General features: G+C 39.9%; 1 protein-coding gene across 1 annotated transcript in view; it reads right to left on the bottom strand.

Annotated features, from left to right (window-relative positions):
* Window positions 1–22,831, bottom strand: part of LOC138852655 (uncharacterized) — a 445,859-nt gene that overhangs the window by 310,004 nt on the left and 113,024 nt on the right. The window contains exon 5 of the mRNA XM_070084742.1: window positions 6,658–6,774. Coding sequence (XP_069940843.1) covers window positions 6,658–6,774 — 117 coding nt within the window. The remainder of the gene's footprint in view (window positions 1–6,657; window positions 6,775–22,831) is intronic.

Here is a 22,831-nt window from a genome sequence, read left to right as displayed (position 1 = left end):
TAAGGGTCGGAAGTGAAAAGTGGGTCATAATAAGTGAGTATGCACCTGGAGAAGAGATGTGTGTAGAGGAGAGAGAGAGATTTTGGGAGATGTTAAGCGAGTGTATAGGAACTTTTGAGCCAAGTGAAAGAGTAATTGTGGTAGAGGACCTAAATGCTAGATTAGGAGAAGCATTTACAGTGGGTGTGGACGGTAAGTTTGGGGTGCCAGATGTAAATGATAATGGGGAGTATTTGACTGAACTTTGCATAGAAAGGGGTTTGGTCATAGTTAACACATATTTTAAGAAAAAGAGAATAAATAAGTGTACAAGTTATGATGTAGGGCGAAATGACAGTAGTTTGTTGGACTACGTACTGGTAGATAAAAGATTATTGGGCAGACTTCAGGATGTACATGTTTATAGAGGGGCCACAGATATATCAGATCACTTTTTAGTTGTAGCTACAATGAGAGTAAAAGGTAGATGAGATACAAGGAAAAGGGAATCAGCAAGTAAGAGAGACGTGAAGGTCTATAAATTAAAGGAGGAGGCAGTTAGGGTAAGATATAAACAATTGTTGGAGGACAGATGGGCTAGTGAGAATATGGACAATGGGGTAGATGATGTATGGGATAAGTTTACGAATATAATGTTAAAGTATTCAACAGAAGTTTGTGGTTACAGAAAAGTGGGTGTGTGAGGAAAGAAGAGTGAATGGTAGTATGATGATGCAAAGAAAGAAGAAAAAGAGAGAAAAAGCTAGCATATGAGAGGTTTTTACAAAGTAGAAGTGATGCAAAGAGGGAGGAGTATATGGAGAGAAAAAGAGAGGCTAAAATAGTGGTGAAGCACTGTAAAAAGAGAGCAAATGAGAGAGTGGGTGAGATGTTATCAAAAAAATTTGTTGAAAATAAGAAAAAGTTTTGGAGTGAGATTAAAAAGTTGAGAAAGCCTAGGGAACAAATGGATTTGTTAGTTAAAAACAGGAGAGGAGAGTTGTTAAATGGAGAGGTAGAGGTAACGGGAAGATGGAGGGAATATTTTGAGGAATTGTTAAATGTTGATGAAGATAAGGAAGCTGTGATTTCGTGTATAGGGCAAGGACGAATAACATCTTGTAGGAGTGAGGAAGAGCCAGTTGTGAGTGTGGGGGAAGTGCATGAGGCAGTGAATAGAATGAAAAGGGGTAAAGCAGTCGGGATTGATGGGATAAAGATAGAAATGTTAAAAACAGGTGGGGATATAGTTTTGGAGTGGTTAGTGTTTTTATTTAATAAATATATGGAAGAGGGTAAGGTACCTAGGGACTGGCAGAGAGCGTGCATAGGTCCTCTGTATAAAGGCAAAGGGGGCAAAAGAGAGTGCAAAAATTATAGGGGACTAAGTCTGTTGAACATACCTGGTAAAGTGAATGGTAGAGTTATTATTTATAGAATTATGAGTAAGACGCAGAGCAGGATAGCAGATGAACAAGGAGGCTTTAGGAAAGGTAGGGGGTGTGTAGACCAAATGTTTGCAGTGAAACACATAGGCGAACAGTATTTAGATAAGGGTAAAGAAGTTTTTGTAACATTTATGGATATGGAAAAGGCATATGATACGGTGGATAGGGGCGCAATGTGACAAATGTCGCAAATGTATGGAATAGGAGGTAGATTATTGAAAGCAGTGAAAAGTTTTTACGAGGACAGAGAGGCTCAGGTTAGAGTATGTAGGCAAGAGGGTTATTATTTTCCAGTAAAAGTAGGACTTAGACAGGGATGTGTGATGTCACCATGGTTGTTCAATATATTTATAGATGGAGTAGTAAGAGAAGTGAATGCGATGGTGTTTGCAAAAGGAGTGGTGCTAAAAGATAAAGAATCTCACACGAAGTTGGAGTTGTCAAAGTTGCTCTTTGCTGATGACACTGTGCTTTTGGGAGACTCTGAAGAAAAGTTGCAAAGGTTGATTGATGAGTTTAGTCTGTAAAAGAGTAGGGTCTGTAAAAGAAGGAAGTTAAAAGTGTATATAAGAAAGAGTAAGGTAATGAGGATAGCAAAAACAATTAGGTAATGGAAGATTGGATATCAGATTGGAGGGAGAGAGTATGGAGGAGGCGATTGTGTTCAGATATTTGAGAGTGGACGTGTCAGCAGATGGGTCTATGAAGGATGAGGTGAATCATAGAATTGACGACGGGATAAAGGTGAGTGGTACACTGAGGAGTCTGTAAAGACAAAGAACTTTGTCCATGAAAGCAAAGAGAGAAATGTATGAGAGTATAGTTATGCCGACACTCTTGTATGGGTATGAGGCATGGGCTGTGAATGTTGCAACAAGGGGAAGGCTGGAGGCAGTGGAGATGTCATGTCTGAGTGCGATGTGTGGTGTGAATATAATGCAGAGAATCCGTAGTTTGGAGATTATGAGGAGGTGTGGGATTACCAAAAGTATTATCCAGAGGGCTGAGAGGGATTATTGAAATGGTTTGGATATGTAGAGAGGGTGGAATGAAATAGAATGACTTCGAGAGTATACCAATCTGTAGTGGAGGGAAGGCGGGGTAGGGGTCAGCCTAGGAAGTAAGTAAGTAAGTAAGTAAATTTATTCAGGAAAGGTTGGAGAGTGGGAGCAAAGGATGTTTTGTGTGCGTAGAGGCTTGGACTTCCAGCAAAGGTGCGTGAGTCTGTTAGACAGGAACGAATGGAGACAAATATTTTTTTAGGACTTGACGTGCTTTTGGAATGTAAGCAAAGTAACATTTATGAAGGGATTCAGGGAAACCGGCAGGCCGGACTTGAGTCCTGGAGATGAGAAGTACAGTGTCTGCACTCTGAAGGAGGGGTGTTAATGTTGCAGTTTTATAACTGCAGTGTAAGCGCACCTTTGGCAAGACAGTGATGGAGTGAATGATGAATGTTTTTCTTTTTCGGGCCACCCTGCCTTGGTGGGACACGGCCGATGTGTTAATAATAAGTTGTAACTTTTTCACTTTTTTTTCCAAATAAAACATGTGTCATAAATCGATGAACTTATGTTTAAAAAGAATGAAAAGGTCCCTAATTCCTCTCAATTTTCAAAAAACGTCATTCCTAAATAAAAACTATGAATCATTATGTATCTTCCTTACTGCTCATAGGTAGCAACTCAGGAAAGTAGCAACTGGCAACTCAGATTAATGAAAAATATTAATCACCATATATATACGTTACTAATCATAAATAGGAACTCGGAAAATTACTAATTGGCAACTCTATATACTGGCGTCTACTATTGTTATCATTGTTTCACTGAATTTCAGAGAGGAGTGTATCAGTGAACACCGCTTGTCTGACAATATATTTACAGGTATAGCCTAACAGTGTGGGTTTTATTATCAATATATACACATTCATGTTACTGTAAAATTTTCCAGTTTCTAGAACTGTTATGAAATTTCTGAAACGGTAAGTTTGTAGAATAATCCAAATCCTGGTATAAATAAAAAGCTTCATGAGAAAACAAATCAACTTATTGCCATTATGTCTATTTCAGAAATTCAGAATTAATTATAATGTCACACAAGAAAAGTGATACTCCCATAAAGAAGAACAAAGATATCTGGACCAATAATTTGGTGGGATTCCAGAAGTCACATAGAAGAGGAATTTTGCCTTTAAACGAATCTTCACTAGAAGAAAAATAGAGAATATATATATATATATATATATATATATATATATATATATATATATATATATATATATATATATATATATATATATATATATTCACCAGACAGTTTCTGTATTTTTGAAGAACGAATAGTTTTTCACTCACAATTTGACCTCTAGAGTAACTCTCCTTTGCTTTCCACTTGAAGCTGGTAGAGATGTCTGTCTTCAGACGATATCCATTGGCCATTTACCTTTGTGATATCAAAAAGTTCATTTAGGGCATCATATTTTCCCCTCCTGACACATTCTTCATAAGTTTTCCTCACCTTGTCACGCTTTCCTTATATAATTTGATCTGACACATGTGGAAAATTCAATTTATTCCTCCATAATTTTGTAACTTTTTTGGAAATATTCGCTACTCGCTCCTTTCTTTCTTTGATTTTGATTCTTCCTTTGATTTTGATTTCTATGCATGCTGATGCATGCAGGGGATGAGATGAAAAGCTGTAAGCCTTCTCCCTGAAAGCTGGCTACCTTGGATCAAACGTCTAGCGCAAGCTGGACGCCAAGGTATTGGTCCAGTGTGGTGAGAATGGTATAGCACTGCGTACCTTGTTCCAAGGTTCGTAGGTTCGAGTCTCCTTCAGCCAAAGATCAGTGTTTATGTATATATATATATATATATATATATATATATATATATATATATATATATATATATATATATATATAAACATACATCAGTGTTTGTGTATATTTCGCCTGCTCTTGCGAATTCCTTGCATTGTTAAATTCTCTAGTAAGGTTGATGCATGCAGGGGATGAGATGAAAAGCTGTAAGCCTTCTCCCTGAAAGTTGGCTGCCTTGGATCAAAGTCTAGCGCAAGATGGACTCCAAGGTATTGTCCAGTGTGGGTAGATTGGTAAAGCACTGCGTACCTTGTTCCAAGGTTCGTAGGTTCGAGTCTCCTTCAGCCAGAGATCAGTGTTTGTGTATATTTCGCCTGTACTTGCGAATTCCTTGCATATATATATATATATATATATTATTTTTATTATCACACTGGCCGATTCCCACCAAGGCAGGGTGGCCCGAAAAATAAAACTTTCACCATCATTCACTCCATCACTGTCTTGCCAGAAGGGTGCTTTACACTACAGTTTTTAAACTGCAACATTAACACCCCTCCTTATATATATATATATATATATATATATATATATATATATATATATATATATATATATATATATATATATGCAAAACAACCACTGTGAAAGAATGCAGAAATTCCAAGCGGTTTCGTGACTACTCATATTATCAATCATTATCATAGTTCCTTGATAATGTGAGTAGTCACGAAAGCGCTTGGAATTTCTCTATTCTTTCACAGTGGTTGTTTTGCATATTCTGAAATCACCTGTTTACTGTGATCTTATTGCATATGTATATATATATATATATATATATATATATATATATATATATATATATATATATATATATATATATATATATATATATATATATTCATTCACTGTATATCAATAACAACACTGCGTGAGCCAAGGAGTCGAGCCCATGCTGCTTTGGCCTGGTTCATGGTGAGCGAAAGACACATGACGCTCTAGTCCACGGGACTACACAATTCTCAAGAATGACGCACCCAGCCAAGCTAGGTGTTGTACTCGTAATCCGAGAACTTACGGTGGTGTGGATGCCCTTGAGCTAATTTCATTCTACTTCCTGTTTGGTGTACTAGCCCAACGAGCAGTATTTTATATTACTGTACCCTTCTAAACTATCGTTTACAAGGATTTATTCCTTCCTGATTCCTAACAACATTAATAATCCCAGCACTGAACCCAATTCACTAATTCTTAGAACGACAGCTCGCTTCCTATGTCCTGGCAAAATTATTACATAACTGCGAGCAAGTTGACCATTCTACGTCTCCTAGCAAATATGAAGGATATTCAGGTTTCTTAGCGTAAGTCATAACTTATTATAATTTTTAATCTTATCTCCATTTTCTTGCTAAAGTCAAAAAAATTATTTCCTGGTTAACAGCAAATTCCCCCATTTCCTTCCACCTAGCAAAGTGAACTCACTTTTTTACTCCCCCAGAAACATAATTAACTTATTTCTTAGGTCAATGTTTCAGTCCTTATTTCCTAACAAGACAATGCTCTTGTTACATACTAAAAGTTAACTAATTTGCTTACTCCTAGCAAGAAATAAAATTATTTTTGTGAGTTGTAAGAAAATTCATTTATATATGTGGTTCATTTTATTACCCTAAGTAAGGCAATAATTGATTGTCAATTCTTAAGTAAATTCTTGTCTTCTCTTCATCCAAAATAACTCACTTCCTTGTTCCTGGCTCTTAAAACGATAACTCTCTTCCTAGCATCAAAAATGATACCTCATTTCCTAGCTTCTAAATAGCTAGCTCATAACTAACAAAAAGGCACAATACCGACACTGGAACAATACACATATAACCTGCACATAGGAGAGAGGAGCTTACGGTCCGACTTTGTAAATGGTCCAAGTCAGACCGAAACATCATACTAAGTATCTATCTCCTATGTGCGGGTTATTTGTGTATAGATACTTTAATTTCTACGTCTTTAAGAGATCCTCACTTTCCAGCTCCTAAAATTCTAACTCACACCACTGATATGTTACGCAACTCATTTCGCTGCAGCTCAGCAACTTTTGATACTTTGAACTATAATTTGCTACAGGGTAGACCGAAAAAGCAGAAAAAACACGTAGGTGTAAGGTCCGAGAGCCTAACTGATCTGAATATACTTTTCGACTCTAGGAACAAACCTAGTCAGTAAAATCCCCAACGTTCATCCACAAGTCAGTGCTTACCATGTGAACTACCATACACCTCTATACCTACCCCCCAGCTACTGTAATACTACTGTGTTTACTTCAAAAATATATTTGCGAAAAAATAACGGACTTGATTTTAATAAGAACATAGGTCATGAAATGCTCCTTTTCTCTTCAAAACTCACCTCCTATGACCTGGCATGAGAGGGTGACCTGAGATCCCTCGGGAAAGGGGCCAGCGCGCCCCTCGATCATCGTTTCCGGTGCATAGCTGCTAGTGATGGTAATGCTGTTTGGAGGCACTGTGGGAGAGAGAAAAGGGGCAAGTTAGGAATCACTCGATCTCTATGTCTAGGTTCATTATAGTTGAGAGAACTAAGTGTTTAGATGTGTAACTCTTGTTTAAGCAGTAACATAGTGTCAATATAGCAGAACACTATCATAAAGCCGAATCTGTTTCCTGAGCAGCATGATAGTGCTTACCTACCAAAGACCCGTAATAAAGCCATTTCTTTACAGTTCAAATAATAGCTTAAATGCATTTATTCTAGCTCAATGGGGTCAAAATCATACTCCGTATAAAGTATAGTACACCTTATTCCCATTGTTGAGTGAGCGGAGGGTAACAGATATATGGAGAACTGCCCATATGCCTCCACCTGACGGGGAATCGAATTCGAACTCCATCCACAAATATCTTACTGCTTGGTGATTACAACTTAAGGTATACAAAATGGAAGAATGTAGCAAATAATATTATAGCATAAACAATCCCGAGAGGCAGTGCAGTGCAGGGACAGGAGGATGAATCTGCAAAGGAAGATTAGGCAGCAGGGCTCATGAAAAGGGAACATGAATGGGGAAAGAAACTAGAAGAACTTAGCATGAGAATGGAAGAGAGGATAGATATGGAAAGCAAGAAGTGGGAGAAGCAAGTCATAGCAGCAGAGGCTAAGATACAGAGATTAGAAGAGGAACTAAAAAATCTGAAACAGCATATAGAGCTAAAGAACAACTTGGGAATGACATCAGAGACTGCTACCTCAGTCACAAACAAGGGGACTGTAAGGAACGAAGGAACAAAACTGCATGTTGAAGCCCTGTCAGAGGGGACTGTAGTAAATGAAAGAGCTAAGCTATATGTGGAGGCCCTAACAGACCACAGCAGAGCCCAGGGAAAGCTGAGGAGGGAAAATGACAGGCCACTGTGCCCAAGCACAACAGATAGTGAAAGTGAAGAAAGGAAAGCTGCAAAGGAGGAAATCAAATTGAATCAGTGGATACATAGGGATATGCAGTGGGAGAATGAAAGGGAGAGGTAAGTCTTTGTGTATGGGCTCCAGGAAGTTGAAGGGGAAACTTATGAAGCAAGAAAACAAGGGGGGAAAATGCAATTCAAAGCATCATAAAAGCAATAGGAGAAGATGACATGATCCAGCTGGAAAATTTTTGGAGAATAAGGGGGTTTGCAAGAAGAAGAACCCGGCCAGTGAAAGTGACATTCAAGGCAGAATCAACTTGGAACAATATCCTGCAGGAGAAAGCAAGACTAAGGGAGGTGTATCTCGACCGTGACAGAACACAAGAAGAAAGGCAGAAACTGAGAGAGATGGTACAAAGGTGAAAGGAGGAAAGAGAGGAGAAGATGGAGATGGAGACAGACAGGAGATCCCAGACTCAGGAAGAAGATCAAATACAGCCTCCCTCACAACTACCTACAGAAGCCCCCCAACCAGGACAACCCTAGTGCAACCCAACATTCTAACCCAAAACACTAATGCCATATCCAATGCCCCCACCCATCTCATTGCAAACTCCACCCCCACAGCAACCACCCATAGTTCCTTATCAGGTCTCCCACTTCCCCAATCCTAATGTACCCCCCAGACCACAGTCTTAGAAAAGAAGTTGAAGGTGTGGTATACAAATGCAGACGGAATAACAAATAAGTGTGAGGAGTGGCATGAAAGAATCAAGGAGACATCCACAGACATAATAGCACTTACAGAAACAAAACTCACTGGAATGATAACAGATGCAATCTTTCCACCCGGATATCAAATCCTCAGGAAAGACAGAGGGAGGAGAGAGGGAGGAGTTGCACTGCTCATTAAAAACCAGTGGGGTTTTGAGAAAATGGAAGGAATGGATGGCACGGGTGAAAGGGACTACTTAGTAGAAACAATCCAGTCTGGGATCCATAAGGTGATAATTGAAGTAATGTACAACCTGCCACAGAACTGCAGGAGGCCAAAAGAAATACGATGAGAGCAACAGAGCAATGGTCGACACACTAGCCGAGGTGGCCGGAACAGCTCACATAGGGGGAGGAAAGTTACTAGTTATAGGTGATTTCAATCACAAGGTGATTGACTAGAAAAACCTGGAGCCCCATGGGGGTCCTGAAACATGGAGAGCCAAGATGATGGATGTGGTACTGGAAAACCTCATGCATCAACATGTTAGAGACGCTACCAGAGGGAGAGGTGAGGATGATCCAGCAAGACTGGACCTTGTATTCACCTTGAGTAGTTCGGACATCGAGGATATCATGTATGAAAGGCCCCTAGAAGATAGTGATCATGTGGTTCTGTGTTTTGACTACATAGTTGAGCTTCAAGTGGAGAGAGTGGCAGGAATAGGATGGGAAAAACCAAACTACAAAAGGGGGGACTACTCAGGCATGAGGAACTTCCTGCAAGACACTCAGTGGGAGAGAGAACTGACAGGAAAACCAGTACAAGAAATGATGGACTATGTGACAACAAAATGCAAGGAGGCAGAGGAGAGGTTTGTTCCCAAGGGAAACAGGAATAATGAGAAGAACAGAACGAGTCCTTCGTTCACCCAAAGGTGTAGGGAGACAAAAACTAGGTGTACTAGAGAATGGAAAAGGTACAGAAGACAAAGAACTCAGGAAAATAGAGAGATAAGCTGAAGAGCCAGAAGCGAATATGCACAGATAAGAAGGGAGGCTCAACGACAATATGAAAATGACATAGCATCGACAGTCAAGTCTGACCCGAAGCTGTTGTATAGCCACATCAGGAGGAAAACAACAGACAAGGACCAGGTAATCAGACTGAGGAAGGGTGATGGGGAGTTCACAAGAAACGACCGAGAGGTATGTGAAGAGCTCAACACGAGATTTAAAGAAGTATTTACAGTGGAAACCGGTAGGGCTCCAGGAAATCGGAACAGGGAGGTTCACCAACAAGTGCTGGATGAGGTACACATAACCAAGGAGGTGGTGAAGAAGCTGCTATGTGAACTTGACACCTCAAAGGCGGTGGGACCAGACAATATCTCTCCGTGGGAGCAGAGATGCTGTGTGTGCTATTAACAAAGATCTTCAAAACATCATTTGAAACTGGGCAACTCCATGAGGTATGGAAGATGGCAAATGTAGTCCCAATTTTTAAAAAAGGAGACAGACATGAGGCATTAAACTACAGACCTTTGTCACTAACGAGTATAGTATGCAGAGTCATACAGAAGATCATCAGGAGGAGAGTGGTGGAGCACCTGGAAAGAAACAAGTGTATAATCGACAATCAGCAAGGTTTCAGGGAAGGAAAATCCTGTGTCACAAACCTACTCGAGTTTTATGACAAGGTGACAGAAGTAAGACAAGAGAGAGAGGGGTGGATAGATTGTATTTTCTTGGACTGCAAGAAGACCTTCGACACAGTTCCTCACAAGAGGTTACTGCAAAAGCTAGAGGATCAGGCACATATAACAGGAAAGGAACTGAAATGGATCAGGGAGGCAACAACGAGTCATGGTACGTGACGAGGTGTCAGAGTGGGTGTCAGTGACAAGTGGGGTTCCACATGGGTCAGTCCTAGGACCTGTGCTGTTTTTGGTATAAGTGAATGATATAACGGAAGGGATAGACTCAGAAGTGTCCATGTTTGCAGATGATGTGAAGTTAATGAGGAGAATCAAATCGGTCGAGGATCAGGCAGGATTACAAAGAGACCTGGACAGGCTACAAGCCTGGTCCAGCAACTGGCTCCTTGAGCTTAACTCTGCTAAATGCAGTCATGAAGATCGGGGAAAGGCAAAGAAGACCGGAGACACAGTATAGTCTAGGGGGCCAAAGACTGCAAACCTCACTCAAGGAAAAAGATCTGGGGGTGAGTATAATACCGAGCACATCTCCTGAGGCGCACATCAATCAGATAACTGCTGCAGCGTGCGGGCGTCTGGCAAACCTAAGGATAGCTTTCAGATACCTCAGTAAGGAATCGTTCAAGACTCTGTACACCATTTACGTCAGGCCCATACTGGAGTATGCAGCACCAGTTTGGAATCCACACCTGGTCAAGCACGTCAAGAAATTAGAGAAAGCACAAAGGTTTGCAACAAGACTAGTCCCAGAGCAAAGGGGGATTGTTCTACGAAGAAAGGTTGAGGGAAATCGGCCTGACGACACTGGAGGACAGGAGGGTCAGGGGAGACATGATAACGACATATAAAATACTGCACGGAATAGACAAGGTGGGCAAAGACGAGATGTTCCAGAGATGGGACACAGACACAAGAGGTCACAATTGAAAGTTGAAGACTCAGATAAATCAAAGGGATGTTAGGAAGTATTTCTTCAGTCATAGAGTAGTCAAGCCGTGGAATAGCCTAGAAAGTGAAGTAGTAGAGGCGGGAACCATACATAGTTTTAAGGCGAGGTATGATAAAGCTCATGGAGCAGGGAGAGAGAGGACCTAGTAGCAATCAGTGAAGAGGCGGGGCCAGGAGCTATGAATCGACCCCTGCAACCACAAATAGGTGAGTACAAATAGGTGAGTACATGAGCTACTAAATCTCTGCGATAAACACACCCCAAGTCAGCAGATAGTGGAGCCAACAAGACTGGAAAACACATTTGTCCTTATTTCACTAATAATGAGGACCTGGTAAGAGGCATAACAATATAAAAAAAAAAACTAATTCCGATCACAATCTAATTGAGGCACAGACTTACATGCACAGGTGTCCTGATCAGAAAAATGCATGTCCCTGTGAAGGTGTCTTCACCAAATACAACTTCAACAACAACAACAACATCGACTGTGACCAGGTGAACCATGTCTTAAACGAAACACGGATCCAAAACAGTACCTAGAAAGGATAATCTTTCTAGCAGCTAAAGTATGTTCAAGTATGTTGCAGTGTCTGACAAGTTGTCAGACACTACAACATCAATATACATGTATATATATATATATATATATATATATATATATATATATATATATATATATATATATATATATATATATATATATATATATATATATTCACTAATTTTTAAATAAAAATTAATTAATATATATGTGTCTATAAGATTCCTTGTAAAATTTGCGATAAAGTTTATTACGGTCAAACTGGTAAAAATCTCGAACTAAGATTAAAACAACATAAATATAGCATTAGAACTGGACAAGATTCCAATGCTCTATTTATTCATGTAAGAGATTTTAACCATCCAATTGATTTTCAAAAAGTTGAGAAAGTAGTATCAAGCAAGTCCATGGTCGACAGGAATATAATTGAATCTTGTTTCATAAAAAGCAGTTTTGACAATAATATGAATATTTCCTTTGGTTTATATAAATTAGATCCATTTATAATTAATAGAATTTGGGTAGAATTTAATAATACACTGGACAAATAAATAGCTTGGGGGTGAGTTTTGCAAAGGACCTGTCCAAGTTGGCTCGCCGCGCGTCACGTGTTTAACCGTTGTGGGATCTGATAGTGAGGTGCTGGCCGACCTCTTATATAGCTCCCTTGGATGCTTCACTTTCATAGTTCCTTGATAATGTGAGTAGTCACGAAAGCGCTTGGAATTTCTCTATTCTTTCAGAGTGGTTGTTTTGCATATTTTGAAATCACCTGTTTACTGTGATCTTATTGCATATATATATATATATATATATATATATATATATATATATATATATATATATATATATATATATATATATATATATATATATATATATATATATATATATATTATTTATATATTTTTATTATTATTATCACACCAAGGCAGGGTGGCCCGAAAAAGAAAACCTTTCACCATCATTCACTCCATCACTGTCTTGTCAGAAGGGTGCTTTACACTACAGTTTTTAAACTGCAACATTAACACCCCTCCTTCAGAGTGCAGGCACTGTACTTCCCATCTCCAGGACTCAAGTCCGGCCTGCCGGTTTCCCTGAACCCCTTCATAAATGTTACTTTGCTCACACTCCAACAGCATGTCAAGTATTAAAAACCATTTGTCTCCATTCACTCCTATCAAACACGCTCACGCATGCCTGCTGGAAGTCCAAGCCCCTCGCACACAAAACTTCCTTTACCCCCTCCCTCCAACCTTTCCTAGGCCGACCCCTACCCCGCCTTCCTTCCACTACAGACTGATACACTCTTGAAGTCATTCTTTTTAGCTCCATTCTCTCTACATGTCCGAACCACCTCAACAACCCTTCCTCAGCCCTTTGGACAACAGTTTTGGTAATCCCGCACCTCCTCCTAACTTCCAAACTTCGAATTCTCTACATTATATTCACACCACACATTGCCCTCAGACATGACATCTCCACTGCCTCCAGCCTTCTCCTCGCTGCAACATTCATCACCCATGCTTCACACCCATATAAGAGCGTTGGTAAAACTATACTCTCATACTTTCCACTCTTTGCCTCCAAGGACAAAGTTCTTTGTCTCCACAGACTCCTAAGTGCACCACTCACCCTTTTCCCCTGATCAATTCTATGATTCACCTCATCTTTCATAGACCCATCCGCTGACACGTCCACTCCCAAATATCTGAATACAATCACCTCCTCAATACTCTCTCCCTCCAATCTGATATCCAATCTTTCATCACCTAATCTTTTTGTTATCCTCATAACCTTACTCTTTCCTGTATTCACTTTTAATTTTCTTCTTTTGCACACCCTACCAAATTCATCCACCAATCTCTGCAACTTCTCTTCAGAATCTCCCAAGAGCACAGTGTCATCTTTTAACTCCACGCCTCTTGCCAAGACCCTCGCATTTACTTCTCTTACAACCCCATCTATAAATATATTAAACAACCACGGTGACATCACACATCCTTGTCTAAGGCCTACTTTTACTGGGAAATAATTTCCCTCTTTCCTACATACTCTAACTTGAGCCTCACTATCCTCGTAAAAACTCTTCACTGCTTTCAGTAACCTACCATCTACACCATACACCTGCAACATCTGCCACATTGCCCCCCTATCCACCCTGTCATACGCCTTTTCCAAATCCATAAATGCCACAAAAACCTCTTTAGCCTTATCTAAATACTGTTCACTTATATGTTTCACTGTAAACACCTGGTCCACACACCCCCTACCTTTCCTAAAGCCTCCTTGTTCATCTGCTATCCTATTTTCCGTCTTACTCTTAATTCTTTCAATAATAACTCTACCATACACTTTGCCAGGTATACTCAACAGACTTATCCCCCTATAATTTTTGCACTCTCTTTTGTCCCCTTTGCCTTTATACAAAGGAACTATGCATGCTCTCTGCCAATCCCTAGGTACCTTACCCTCTTCAATACATTTATTAAATAATTGCACCAACCACTCCAAAACTATATCCCCACCTGCTTTTAACATTTCTATCTTTATCCCATCAATCCCGGCTGCCTTACCCCCTTTCATTTTACCTACTGCCTCACGAATTTCCCCCACACTCACAACTGGCTCTTCCTCACTCCTACAAGATGTTATTCCTCCTTGCCCTATACATGAAATTACAGCTTCCCTATCTTCATCAACATTTAACAATTCCTCAAAATATTCCCTCCATCTTCCCAATACCTCTAACTCTCCATTTAATAACTCTCCTCTCCTATTTTTAACTGACAAATCCATTTGTTCTCTCTCTCTCTATATATATATATACATATATATGTAGGTAGTAGGTTGGTAGACAGCAACCGCCCAGGGAGGTTCTACCGTCCTGCCAAGTGAGTGTAAAACAGAAACCTGTAATTGTTTGACATGATGGTAGGATTGCTGGTTTCTTTTTTCTATCTCATAAACATGCAAGATTTCAGGTACGTCTTGCTACTTCTACTTACACTTAGGTCACACTACACATACATGTACAAGCATATATATACACACACCCATGGGTTTTCTGCTATTTTCTTCTAGTTCTTGTTCTTGTTTATTTCCTCTCATTTCCATGGGGAAGTGGAACAGAATTCTTCCTCCGTAAGCCATGCGTGTTGTAAGAGGCGACTAGAATGCCGGGAGCAAGGGGCTAGTAACCCCTTCTCCCGCATAAATTACTGAATTTAAAAAGAGAAACTTTCGTTTTTCTTTTTGGGCCACCCTGCCTTGGTGGGATACGACCGATTTGTTGAATATATATATATATATATATATATATATATATATATATATATATATATATATATATATATATATATATATATATATATATATATATATATATATATATATACATATATACATTTAACAATTTGAAAACTGACGAAATTATTTACAAACATTGTCTCTACGTCCACAGCAGGACTCGAACCTGCTAACTCTGTATCAGAGTCCACAGTACTGTACCACGGAGCTAGACCCGCGAGAAGTAGCTAAGCCGAAGCTAAGCGATGTTACCCCATACCCCCGGGCACCAGGCCCCCGGGCACCAGGCCCCCGGGCACCAAGCTCGTTTTGAAAGTTATTTCATCGTATCCTGCCACATGCAGTGTTCACTGCAAGTAGAGACAATGTTTGTAAATAACTTCGCCTGTTTGCGAATTGTTAAGCATTTCAAATCTCTTTCGTTGTCCACTGCATGTGGCAGGATTCCATGAAATAAGTTTCAAAACGAGCTTTGTGCCCGGAGGTATGGGGTAACATCACTTAGCTTTGGCTAGGCGACCATACTTAGGAGGTTCGAGTCCTGCTGTACATATATATAAATACATATATATATATATATATATATATATATATATATATATATATATATAAATACATATATATATATATATATATATATATATATATATATATATGTCGTGCCGAATAGGCAGAACATGCGATCTTGGCTTAAATAGCAACGCTCATCTTCCCATATAGAACAAGCGAAAATTTGTGTATGCAATAATTTCGCCCAAATCATTCTTAACCTAACGAAAAAAATATATTTCACTGTGTTTGTTTATTAATAAATTATTGTAAACAAATCTAAAATATATTTAGTTGGGTTAGGCTAAAATAAATTGTTCTTGTAAAAATAAGGTTAGGTAAGTTTTCTAAGATTCTTTTGGAGCAAAATTAAAATTTTTTACACTAACATTAATGAAAAAAATATATCTTTAAACGTAAAAGAGAAAATTTTAGAAAGGACTTAATTTTAAATGAGTTCTTGCTAATTGATCAGTTTTACATATTCGGCACGACATATATATATATATATATATATATATATATATATATATATATATATATATATATATATATATATATATATATATATATATATATATATATATATACGTATATATGTATATATATATATATATATATATATATATATATATATATATATATATATATATATATATATATATATATATATATATAGATAGATAGATAGATAGATATATACATAAACTTACGATTTTGGCTTAAATAGCAATGGTCTTTTAGCAGAATAAGGGAAGCGTATTTGTGTATGCAATAATTTCGCAAAAATCATTCTGACCCTAACGATATAAATATATTTCATTGTGTTTGTTTATTATTAAACTATTGTGAATTTATCTAAAATATATTTAGCTAGATTAGGCGAAATTAAATTGCTATTAAGTGGCGATATCCAAACTAATCCAGGACCTCAAACTATGGTATAGGTGCAAAACAGCCAGATAAGTGACGGTGATAATGACGGTTTAGTAACTAGGAATGATAACCATAACCATATGGCAGTTTGAGACAAAAGGACTATTCTTATTATCTCAGACACCACTAGACATACGTATACACTGTACTAAGGTACGACAAAAGAACATTAAATATACCTTTCGTATAATGTGTAAGGGTGGGTGCATAATGGATGTGTGTACCATTATGGTAATGATACCCGATTTCAATTTGTTTGTAACAAATGCACTTTGGCACAGTTACTCTTTACCAGTGTTGACATTGATTTACCTAATTTTAATACAAATGACCCATTGCTATATATTTATGATTTTGATTATTTTATGAAAACAGGCCTTCACTTTATTTATGTCAACGCAAGATGACTTTTTCCAAATTTGGCAGAGATTAGGATTCTAGCTAACAGAACTAGGGCGGAAGTTATATCCATCTCTGAATCCTGGTTGGATGCTATGGTGACTGACGACGAGGTCAAAATACAAGGTTACAATATAAAACGCTTAGATAGGAATAGAAAAGGTGGTGGGGTATATGCCTACATAAGAAATGACTTAGCTTACAACCCAAGACCTGATTTAAATGACAATAAACTGGAGATTGAAGTTTGAAGTGTTGCTTCCCAAGAATAAACCCATCTTAGTAGGAACTAGTTACCGCCCTCCCACCCAGGACCAGTTCTTAGAAGATTTTTCCAGAGTTTTATCCGAGCTTGAGAACAATTGCGAGACAGTAATACTGGGGAAGACTTCAATATCTGTTGTCAACAACAAAATAACGGGCTATGTAAAAGGTATAAGCAAATTCTAGGTTTACATAGTAACACTCAACTAATTAATACGCCAACCAGGATCACACAGTTCTCAGCCACCCTAACTGACCACATACTTTGTAACCGCGCTGAGAACATTAGTCAGTCAGGCGTCATTACCAAAGACCTTAGTGATCACTTCATCTTTTAATGCACCAAAAAAAATCACTAGGGATCCGATAGGCCTATACAGGACAATAAAAATGAGGTCAATTAGAAACTACAGCAAAGAAACATTGGTAAATAGACTACACAATTGTGACTGGAGAGAAATAACAAGGTGCACGGACGTAAATAATGCCTGGGAAAAATTCAAAACAATGTTCACTACCATCCTTGATGATATTGCACCAGTTAAAGAGGTTAGGGTTAAACGAAGAACTGAACCCTGGATGACTACTGAGATATTGGATAATATGAAATTTAGAGATCAGTTGCTAAAAAGATTTAAGGCAAACAGACAGGATATTCCAGCACTAAATGAATTCCAAAGGCGAGGAACAGAGTACAGAGGCTTATAAAAGGAGCAAAGGCAATGCACTATTGCTCAAAAATTGAAGAGTACAAGAATAACCCTAGAAAGCCCTGGCAACAAATAAAACAGTTGGGGTATTGCAATAAACCCGTATATAGATCTAACATTTTACTCACTATCGATAATGAGGTATGCCGCGAAACAACTAAAGTGGCAAATTGTTTTAATTCCTACTACACATCTGTCGCATCAACACTAGTAAGTAAACTACCAGCTGCATCAAATACCTTTAACACAAACTCTGAAAAGTTTAAAACATACTATACCAATGAAGGGGTAACCCCAAACAGTTGTCAACTAGTAAGTATATCTTATGACTCAAGAAATCGTAATGACACGATTGCAAACAAACCATACCCCCGGCCGGGATTGAACCCGCGGTCATAGTCTCAAAACTCCAGCCCGTCGCGTTAGCCACTAGACCAGCTAGCCACAATAAGATTCATCCAACTAGGTATATTTCTACACCATAGGAAGGTTAGCACAGGCACCTCTGTGACCACAAATGCAAGTTTTTACAGACGAATCTCCAGCTAGCGTGGCCGTGACGAACTCTAGCTCAAGTCCCTTCACTGCCGTCAACATGACTCAAGAAATCGTAATGACACGATTGCACACAAACCATACCCCCGGCCGGGATTGAACCCGCGGTCATAGAGTCTCAGAACTCCAGCCCGTCGCGTTAGCCACTAGACCAGCTAGCCACAATAAGATTCATCCAACTAGGTATATTTCTACACCATAGGAAGGTTAGCACAGGCACCTCTAGAAATATACCTAGTTGGATGAATCTTATTGTGGCTAGCTGGTCTAGTGGCTAACGCGACGGGCTGGAGTTTTGAGACTCTATGACCGCGGGTTCAATCCCGGCCGGGGGTATGGTTATATCTTATGACTTTGTGCAAGAAGAACTAAGCAGGTTAAACCCAGCTAAGAGCACCGGCCCAGATAACATCCCGTCTAAGTTCCTAAAAGATGGTACCTCTGAATTGATAGTCCGCATTGCTCACATAATAAATTTGTCCATCACCACTAATACCGTACCGGAGGAGTTCAAAGGACGCAAGAGTTACTCCTATCTTCAAGAAAAATAGTTGGTCTGATGTCAGCAACTATTGGCCTGTTAGTATACTCAGTGAAATATCCGAAATTCTCGAGAGGGCGGTGTACTGTCAAGTAATTAAGTATCTTAATGACAACAACATTCTTCATAGTTACCAGTCAGACTTAGGAGATCTTACTCAACCGGCACCTCCCTAATTAATCTGATGGATTACAAGAGAACTGAAATGCCGATAGGGAACCTCATAGGAATGATAACCTTAGGCTTGTGAAAGGCCTTCGATTCTGTCAACCACAATATATTATGTAAGAAACTTCAAGCTATCGACATAGGTTCCGTAGACTGGTTAAAGTTATATCCTAACAAGAAACAAATTGTCAAAATCAACGAAACAGAATCAGAACCCCTGCCGATAGCATGTGGAGTTCCCAAGGTAGTGTTCTGGTTCCCTTATTATTCCTATATTATGTAAACGACATGCCTATCAGTGTCAAATGCAAATTCCTACGGTATGCAGATGACAGTGCTCTGTGAGTGTCAGGTAAAGACCCATAAGATATAGCTAATGTAATAACACCGGAACTGGATTCCTGCAGCAAATGGTTAGTAGACAACAAACTATCGCTACACCTCGGAAAAATGGAAGCCATACTCTTTGGCACGAAACATAAACTGAGAAGGGCAAATAATTTTAATGTCCGGTGTAATGGGGAGCCCATCACTTCAGTTTCTTTAGTAAAATATCTGGGAATCTCCTTTGATCCATGCATGTCAGGAGAATTGATAGGAAACAGCTTAGTAAAGAAAGCGAATACCAGACTGAAGTTCCTCTACAGACAAGCACAGTGTCTACCTACTGAGGCTCGCAGGACTATGTCTAGCCCTAATGCAGTGTCATATAGACTATACTTGCTCTTCTCGGTACTCTGCCAAGAGAAAAAAAACTGAAACATAGACTGCAAATCACCCAGAACAAAATGGTAAGATTCATCCTGGACCTGGGTCCAAGAGAACATGTAGGCCAGGATGAATTACAACAATTGGATATGCTGAATGTTGAAGACAGCAAAACAATTGAAGTTAAATCACGTTTATAAAATTGCTCACGAACAGTGTCCAGAATATCTTGCTGCCAATTTTGTCAAGGCTGGGAACCAAAGCAATCAATCAAAGCCAGTCGTAGCATGAGCCAGTTAAGGAAGAAGGTGAAAAGGTGCCTGATGAATGTAGCGACAGAAGGGGAGGAGAATGATTTTTTATTTTTTTATCAAACACACATGTAAATATAAATGTAACTCATTTTGCCTTATTCCTAGTAGATCTCCTTTATAGTATAATAATAAGATATTATCTCATTTATAGTATAACAATAAGATATTATCTCATTTATAGTATAATAATAAGATATTATCTCATTTATAGTATAATAATAAGATATCTCATTTATAGTATAATAATAAGGCATTAAAAAGACCCCCAATGGAAATAAGTCACTCTGACTTTTTTGGGTAATCCCAGGTTCTCTACACACATGCTGCTATGTATGATACTCTGTGTAACTGTATTTGTGTATACCTAAATAAAGTTACTTTCCCTCCTTGTGTGAAATCATCACAACGAACCAGGAAATAATCAGAGCTGTGCGAACAATCCTTCTTGAAGCCTCTACTACCACTCCACCCAGCGGTGATCCCAGGAGCACCACTGGGTCATCAGGCCATCAACACAGTCCTCAAGGACAAACTGAATGACCTGAAGAGAATAGAGAAGAGAATAAGGGATCTTGATGCAAATGATGCCCTGTATCTCCTCACAAGGTGTCTTACTCTGCCAAGACTCACGTGCTTCCTGAGGTGCGCACCTTCTTTTGACAACCCAACACTTAACGAATATGATTCTCCTGAGATCAATCTTTAAGAAGGCACTGAATCTGTCACTGGAAGATCAGCAATGGGATCAGGCAACTTTCCCAGTGCGACTGAGAGGTATAGGGGTGCGCAAGTCAACGCAGGTAGCTGCTTTACTTGTATATCTGTCCTTGTGTTTGGCTTCCAGTGGACTTAGTCAAGGAGATTGACTCCGAACGTTTGAGAGGTGCGATAGACGCTCAAGACCCCAGCTTCATTGAAGCAGCCACGTGGTGGAACACCCTTGTGGACTCCTCCAGAAGACCAGTTCCTCCCATAGAGTACAAACAATGCCACTGGGACAAACCGATCATGCAAAAAAAATCGCCAACACAATGCTCACGAATACTTTAGGGAAGGACAAAGCTCGTCTCCTAGTGGTGAAGGCGCCACATTCCCATTTCCATTTAGCTGTTCCCAGTTCCTCCCTGGGCACTCGACTCGACCCAAAGGCCATTCGGACTGGAGTTTACCTGGAGAGAGTTCCGGGGGTCATCGCCCCCGCGGCCCGGTCTGTGGCCAGGCCTCCTGGTGGATCAGAGCCTGATCAACCAGGCTGTTGCTGCTGGCTGCACGCAAACCAACGTACGAGCCACTGCCCGGCTGGTCAGGAACCGACTTTAGGTGCTTGTCCGGTGCCAGTTTGAAGACTGCCAGGGGTCTGTTGGTAATCCCCCTTATGTATGCTGGGAGGCAGTTGAACAGTCTCGGGCCCCTGACACTTATTGTATGGTCTCTTAACGTGCTAGTGACACCCCTGCTTTTCATTGGGGGATGTTGCATCGTCTGCCAAGTCTTTTGCTTTCGTAGCGAGAGATTTTCGTGTGCAAGTTCGGTACTAGTCCCTCTATAATTTTCCAGGTGTATATAATCATGTATCTCTCCCGCCTGCGTTCCAGGGAATACAGGTTTAGGAACCTCAAGCACTCCCAGTAATTGAGGTGTTTTATCTCCGTTATGCGCGCCGTGAAGGTTCTCTGTACATTTTCTAGGTCAGCAATTTCACCTGCCTTGAAAGGTGCTGTTAGTGTGCAGCAATATTCCAGCCTAGATAGAACAAGTGACCTGAAGAGTGTCATCATGGGCTTGGCATCCCTAGTTTTGAAGGTTCTCATTATCCATCCTGTCATTTTTCTAGCAGATGCGATTGATACAATATTATGGTCCTTGAAGGTGAGATCCTCCGACATGATCACTCCCAGGTCTTTGACGTTGGTGTTTCGCTCTATTTTGTGGCCAAAATTTGTTTTGTACTCTGATGAAGATTTAATTTCCTCGTGTTTACCATATCTGAGTAATTGAAATTTCTCATCGTTGAACTTCATATTGTTTTCTGCAGCCCACTGAAAGATTTGGTTGATGTCCGCCTGGAGCCTTGCAGTGTCTGCAATGGAAGACACTGGTGTTGCTCTTCGCCTAACCGATCCCATAGTCACCGAACACAGGTGTATTTGCGGCAGGACGACGGCTGATCAATTTGGACTTCACGGTCTCGTGTCACACATCAGAAGGGAAGTATGCAAAACATGAGGAGGTCAACGAAATCATAAAGAGAAGCCTCCCCACAGCCCGTTGCCCAGCTGAACGGGAACCCCAAGTACAAAGGTCTGACGGAAGTCAAAAACATCCAGATCGAGCCACTATGCTACCCAGGAAGGCTGGTAAGTAGATTGCCTGGGACTACACCTGTGCTGCCACATGGCAGACACCTACTTGCCATACCTTGAAGCTGAAGGGGGTGGAGCCGCCTGCTACAGGGAGACCCAGAAGACCCGCAGATATGAATGCCTGCCTCCTTGCTATAACTTCTTCCCGGTAGGGTCAGAAACCCTTGGAGTATATGGCAAGTATGCTCTAAAGTTCCTCAAAGAGCTGGGTGAAAAATCACAGAAACCAAGGATCACAGAGCGGCCAACTTTCTCTTTCAGAGACTCAGTGTTGCGATCCAGAGAGGAAATGCCTGCAGCATTCTGGGGACCCAGCCCACCCCCGGGGAACTGGACGAAGTATTCGAGATGTAGGCTCTGAGATGTTATCTATGTTGTTCTACTCCCTATTGTATTTTTGTCAGTGTATTTTGC

Source organism: Cherax quadricarinatus, chromosome 13 (assembly GCF_038502225.1).
Source record: "Cherax quadricarinatus isolate ZL_2023a chromosome 13, ASM3850222v1, whole genome shotgun sequence".
In the NCBI taxonomy this organism is placed as follows: domain Eukaryota; kingdom Metazoa; phylum Arthropoda; class Malacostraca; order Decapoda; family Parastacidae; genus Cherax; species Cherax quadricarinatus.
Note: the sequence above shows the minus strand (reverse complement) of the source record. Positions and strands in the feature narration are given on the sequence as shown.